The sequence below is a fragment of the Nicrophorus vespilloides genome, unplaced genomic scaffold (genome assembly GCF_001412225.1).
Source record: "Nicrophorus vespilloides isolate i.1.1-1 unplaced genomic scaffold, Nicve_v1.0, whole genome shotgun sequence".
Taxonomy (NCBI): Eukaryota; Metazoa; Arthropoda; class Insecta; order Coleoptera; family Silphidae; genus Nicrophorus; species Nicrophorus vespilloides.
In genome coordinates this window covers 1-6,615 of record NW_017096411.1, presented here as the reverse complement: position 1 = coordinate 6,615, position 6,615 = coordinate 1, and the positions used below count along the sequence as shown (strand labels likewise).

Sequence of the window (6,615 nt, the reverse complement as noted above, 5' to 3'; positions counted from 1 at the left end):
GTTTCGTACAGAATAAAATGGCAATAAACGTGGATGAAAACAGGTCAACTGAGAAATCTAGTGGACGGGAAAAGAAAAGAAAAAAATTAGCAAAATTTAAGTCTTATATAAATATTTGATTAGTAATAAAAGTCTTTTTTTTTGCTAGCAACAAATAAATTGTAAAATTGAGCACGTAAATTGTCGTGATCGTAAAATGTGTTATTATATATAAATAAATCACTTTATTTGTTTGAATTAATTCACAGTCTTCTTTTATATAAAATTTATGTTAGATAAAATATCGTTCTATTTGACCTTAAAAAGTGTCTATTCAAGTAACTTCCCTAGCAGATGTTGCTTAACTTTTGTATAAGAAGACCATCAACTATGCATGTTATATGAAGAATAGTGGTCTAAAGACTTGTATTAGTCATCCATTCAAAACATATCTTATTTAACTTTTGTTTTGTGATCTTCAACTATGGATAATGTATGAATAAAAGTATTATAAAGACTTAGTATTTAATTAAAATTCCACAATATTTGTTCGGAGATAGCGAAGGGAAGAGTAGAGAATAACAGATCATAACCTAACCTGACCAAGCTATAAACGAACTCCATGAGTACCAAAGATTGATGTTATTAAAGCACAATAGAAAGCCATCACTGATAATTAACTGGAATTATGTTAAACAGCATCATTTAGGTCAAACCAATAAAAATACATTATGGACTTGAAAATCTATAGAATTTGTACAAAAATTACTATTTTTTTATAACAAAAAGCTTCATTTGGATTATTATAATTATTAATATAATTAAAGATGGTGTAAATCTAAAATTGAAGTTTTCATTTAATTTTGGAAAATGTCCTTGAATATTTGTTGAAAGTAATAATTATATATTTGTTTAATTAATTGTTTCTTTAATTATTGTATTTCTGGTTTAATTTAATTAATAATTATTTGATAAGAAAGTAAACGAAATTTTCGGAATGATTAACCTGAATTGAAGATTGAAAATAGAAGAATGTTACCAATTATGTTTATCGCCCAATAAAATCCGATCCGGTATAGAAAACCAATAAATGCGGCAAGTGTAAATAGTTAAGAGTTATGGAAAGAAATCTAAAATGACTTTCTTGTTCTGATTTATGTCCCCCGTTGGAAATTGGCGTGAGGCCATAAAACCATAATTATATTGAAGAATCCAATAGTCTCCCTATATTTGTATTGTTTCGTTCTTTTCTCCATTCCGAATGCAAAATAAACGCAGAATGCAATAAGTGTAACGACCTTTTGCTCTATGCAAATCCAGGAGTTATGCCATTCATGCATCCACTTCTTCCTATGAATAAGTGTGGAATAACAATGCAAAATGCAACTAACACTACATCACAGAGCCCGAGACGGAGCCACTTCATTATCGTAACTGAAGCTGTAGACCTCTAGAAAGAATGGCGAGGGAGGAAAGAACGAAACGAACAATGATTAATTACTGGGCAATTTGAATAATAACTAACCATTTTTCTTTTCTTTATTGTTTCAGGTAAGACGAGAGAAGAATGGAGCGCTTCCGATATTTCGCTAATGAATCGCGGTTCCGGATCTTGATAAAGTCGGTAATTAAGGATTAATAGCGCAGAATAAGATTAAAAATTAAGAAATTGTAGAGTATTTTAATGAAATTACTTAAGCGTTAGCTACAGCTGGAATAAGATCGGTGTAGATCTCTATGGCTCTGAGGAAGGTGTCCTTTCTGATATACTCATCGTGGTCGTGGAGAAGGATTGGGGTATTGTTGATCAAAGACAGTCCTAAAGCTGGGATACCTAATCTTCTTAGGTAACGGCTGTCTGTGACTCCTGGGAAGATCAGCGGAGATACTCGTATGTTCCTAGGAGGTTGGTTATTAATTAGTTGGTGTTTTTGTCGCTTCAGTTTACTTACAATTTGTGCATAGTTGTTTCGATTGCTGTCCAATAAATGTTGCTCGAGTCTAAAGTTGTCGGCTGTGTTATCGAGTCAAAGATCAATTTTTCTATCCAAACACCTTGACCAGCTTCTTTGCACCAACTTTGGAGGGTGGCCCAAAATCCATCTGCATCTACTGTATACGGCATTCGGACGTCTACTGTGATGGTGTGTTCATCAGCTAAAACATTGGCTTGTACTCCTCCCTGAAAAATTACATATAAATATTTAGATCTATACTAAATCTATATCTAGAATCCAAACTTGACTTGATTCTTGGCTCAAAAAATAAGACTATAGTAAAAAACTTTTAAAGAAAAATTGTATATAGATTACCTTAATTATTGTAGCATTCAATGTGATGACATCAGCTAAAGTCAAATCTGGATTTTGCTTCAACTTATTCTTCTGAACTTCTCGATGATCGTAGATTTTATCCAAGATCACCCTAACTTTCTCAGCAGCAGTATTCTCATGCAAAAGGCACCCATGTCCTGGTTGTCCTGGGCAATGGAACTTCAAATCTTCAAGAAAACTAATCATAAACTTTCAAACCCCTTAATCTTACATTAGAACTTACGCCACATGCACTTCTCTCCTTTAAACAACGTGTAGCTATCATTAACGCTAGCAATACCCTCATCCAAAGCAAACCCTATATTCATGTTCTTGAAATCTTCAGTCTTCACGAACTCGGCCATTCCGAGAACACCTCCGATCTCCTCATCAGGAACGAAGGAGCAATGCAACGTTCTCTTCAACCTTTTTCCACTATCTTTAATCCTTCTAATAGTTTCCATGTATTGGATGGAAATACTCTTCATGTCTTGAGTTCCACGACCGTAGATCTTTCCATCCACAATTTCTGCTCCGAAAGGTTTTTGCGTCCATTTGTCGGCGAAGACAGGAACCACATCCATGTGACCATTGAGTAAAATCGATGGTAAAGTCGGATCCGTTCCTTCTAAAGTTACCACTACGATTGGTCTCTTCGGTTTCGGATAAATTACCTTGCATGGTAATCCTATATCATTTGCGAGCTTCTGAATGAACTTAACGCATTCATCTACAAATAACATACGATTTTATAAGATTATTTAAACCTGTAACCTTGAGTTTTCGTTTTGAGATAAGAGTTTATAAATATAGAAAACTTAATTTACAATCATAAAATTATAAGTTTCTGTTACAATTTTAGTACACAAACACTTTTCGTTATAATCATTGAAAGAATTTTTTAACAGATTTTAAAATTTACATTAATTGTTTTTGATCTAAATTCAAGAATCCCAAATTATGTAACACAAATTATTTTTAATTGTTTTCAGTTAGTATTATTTTTTTTTTACTGAAAATGTTGAATAGAAAATTTCAAATTTTTCTTTTCTGCTTGAGTAGATTACAAAAAAAATATGTAATTTACCGTAGTCTATGTCTGGTTGAACACTGGGTATCCTCAAGTATTCCTGGAAATTCTGCACGGCCACCTGGTCGTACCTCTGTTTGTCGGTCGGATTAATGGTGAGGAACATCTTTTTTTGGCTCCGTCTGGACCGTTTTTTTCGTATACCTTCTTCGGTGTTTCGGAGGTAGCAGCTCTGACCTGCACTTTGTTTGCAGATGGAATAATCGGTAGGAGGCAACAGATGTATATTTATACCTTCAAAAACATGCGAGTGGGAGAGCAGTCTTCTATTTTTCTACCACAATTTTTATTATTTTGGAATAGTACAGAAAACTCTTAATCTATTTGCGTACATCTTCATCTCAGTCATCACATCTAACTCGAACGTTATTGCAATATTTTCTACGTTTATAGTATCTTATCATATGCATAATAATCTCAGAAACTGAACATTTTATTTGTTTCATTTACAAGTAGTTTTTGTTTATTAACTATCATTAATTAATTTAACAATCCATTTTTATAATATCTTAATTGTTAATTTATTAATATAAATACACCAAAACATACATTCTAACTGTCTACAAAGTAATAACATTTTGTTTAAAATTTACTTTCGTTACATAAATATTTAATAAGAAATGTAAAACTAATTAAAATTTAGTTTTTTACATCACTTTTTATATAAATATGAATGATTTTTTCTTTAATTATAAAATTTAATTAAAAAATAGTAATTTTTCCTTTATTTTCAATTAATTATTTTGTTTATATTTTTCAACGTTCTATTAAATATAAGGAACAAAGATTTTTATTGATTTTTTACTGAAAATATTGAAAAAAAGATAAATTGTACACATGTGAGTTTAGAAAGTTACTTTCGTTTTGTTTTCATGATTAATTTAGAAAATGTAATGTATTTCTAATATGAAACAAATTACATAAGAAAATTGATTGTAACATAACAAAATTGGCATTAGTAAAAGACATAATTTTATAATTACGTTGAAAATTTCATAGAACATTAGTTATTTAGTTTCATAACTTTCGTTTCATTTTCATGATTAATTTAGAAAATATAATGTATTTCTAATATGCAACAAATTACATAAGAAAATTTGTCTTAACATAACAAAATTTGTTTTATTGAAAGTCATTATTTTAGTTGATTTATTTGAAAATTTCATCGAAGGAAATTTAGGAAATTGTATAAGAACTAAAGCTTACGCAATTTCCTGACTTTTCGTTTTGTTTTCATGATTAATTTCGAAAATATTATATATATCTAATATGCAAAAAAAAAACATAAGAAAACTATCTTAACATTACAAAAATCGTAATGGAACATTTTTGGTCGATTTATTTTAAACTTATTTTTGGCAGTTTCATAACTTTCGTTTTGTTTTCGTAATAAATTTAGAAAATATTATGTATTTCTAATAAGCAAAAATGTTAGTCTCAAAAGATTAGAATTTTTTAGTATGCGATTTTTATAAATTTTAATCAAAAAAGTGATTTTTTAGTAGAAAATTTATGAAATATTGGTAAATAAAAATATAAAAACAAAGAAATTGTTATTTTTGTAATACAAATTTTCTCAATTTTCATAAATTTTAATGTAAATATGAAAATATTTGTAAAACAAATCAAAGTTATGAAATTTGATCATTTTTCATAATTGTGTGGAGTTTTATTTATAAATCAATAAAAAATTGAACACATAAATCAATTTGTATTTTCTACAATTACATAAGAAATTTCACATAAATAAAAGAAGTTATAACTTAATAAACGTATAGAAAACTAGTAAAATAATGTGTTTAATGTAGTAATAAATATTGGAACAAATTGATAAATTTTTTATTAATAAAAATATAATTAAATCCTAGTTAAATTGTACATGTGTGAGTTTAGAAAGTTACGTTAATTTTAAACTCTAAAAGAAAAAACATTTATTTTTTCATCACTTTTCATAAAAATGTTACTTTTTGGTCGTGAGAATAAAGGAAATGCGTGCATCTAATCTAATTGCATCTTTACTATAGTCTTTTGAATGCATCGTGATTGATTAAACCTCGACACAAGAACCCAATGAATAACCAATCTCCAATATTAGAAATCAGCTTCACAAAAAAAACATATTTTGATTAACAATATTTAATTTATATTGAAACTATGAAATTAAGTTTCCTTCTAAGCTGTAAATTTCAACTAATATGGGTTTTATAAATGGAAATTTGCCTGAAGTAATTAGTATAATTTATAGATTTTTCTGAAAAATGTTACAGTTTTTGTTGTTGTTGTTGTTCTAATCCAATCTCTCTATTCAAGGTATTGGATATTAAAGTGCATAGTGATTTAGAGCTCTCTGATCTGAGGTTAATACTGGTAATATTATCATTGATTTCTTTATTTCCTCGTGTTTATGTATGTGGTTTGAAAGTGTAAAATGGCAAAAATCTCCTCTGGCAAAGTGAACTATTTATATGTAAATTATATGTGGTAACCTTTGCAGAGGAATTACGAAGAGGTAATAAAAAAAACAGAACTCATGGTATAATGGGCGGCTTAATACGTAAGCTTCGGAATCCGTTGGAATAGATTGGATGTGGATGTTTCTCTCTGTCTTTCTGCATTGTCGATAATAGTTATTTAACCTTACAACAAAACAGTACCAGATCACAATAAAATCACGATTCGCGCCAAAACGTTGGTTAGCTGACCATGACAATATGCATCGGAGAGCAATGAATGGGCTTGGATCCAGAGGAGAGGCTTTTCGAACAGAACAGAAGAAGAAAAAAAACAATAACAACAACAACAGCAGATAAATGAAATGATGTTGGTGAAATAAAAACACCTGGTCTGGTTGTTATGGACTGCAACTGATTGTAAACACAGCAAACATTCCTATTACGACAGAAAAAGGCGGTGCCTTTCGTATACATTACCATCTATTAGTTTACTTCTATTCGCAGTTTATTTTCTCATTACCAATTATATTTATTTTATAACATAATTATTATAGAAAACATTAGAAAAGTCATGATTTTCAAGAACTCTATAAATCAAATTTTTTATTTCACTTTACGAATTCCCGTTTTACGAATTTGTAGTGTAACACATCTAGAATACTCCTTCCACACTATTCGTGACAAGTGACATAAATGTCAATCAGATGTATCGACTACTGTCAAATTGCTGTCAATAGGTTATATTAAATGTGTAACAAATGACATAAATGTCAAATAGATT

General features: G+C 29.4%; 1 protein-coding gene across 1 annotated transcript; it reads right to left on the bottom strand.

The window, feature by feature from the left end:
- Window positions 1-1,663: 1,663 nt before the first annotated feature.
- Window positions 1,664-3,740, bottom strand: LOC108556952 (aminoacylase-1-like). The gene is made up of 5 exons (XM_017913309.1): window positions 3,379-3,740; window positions 2,536-3,021; window positions 2,292-2,479; window positions 1,932-2,161; window positions 1,664-1,878 (listed from the first exon to the last, which is right to left on the bottom strand). Exons 1-5 carry the CDS (start codon window positions 3,485-3,487, stop codon window positions 1,674-1,676), a joined length of 1,218 nt encoding a protein of 405 aa, XP_017768798.1. The 5' UTR covers window positions 3,488-3,740; the 3' UTR covers window positions 1,664-1,673.
- Window positions 3,741-6,615: the final 2,875 nt, after the last annotated feature.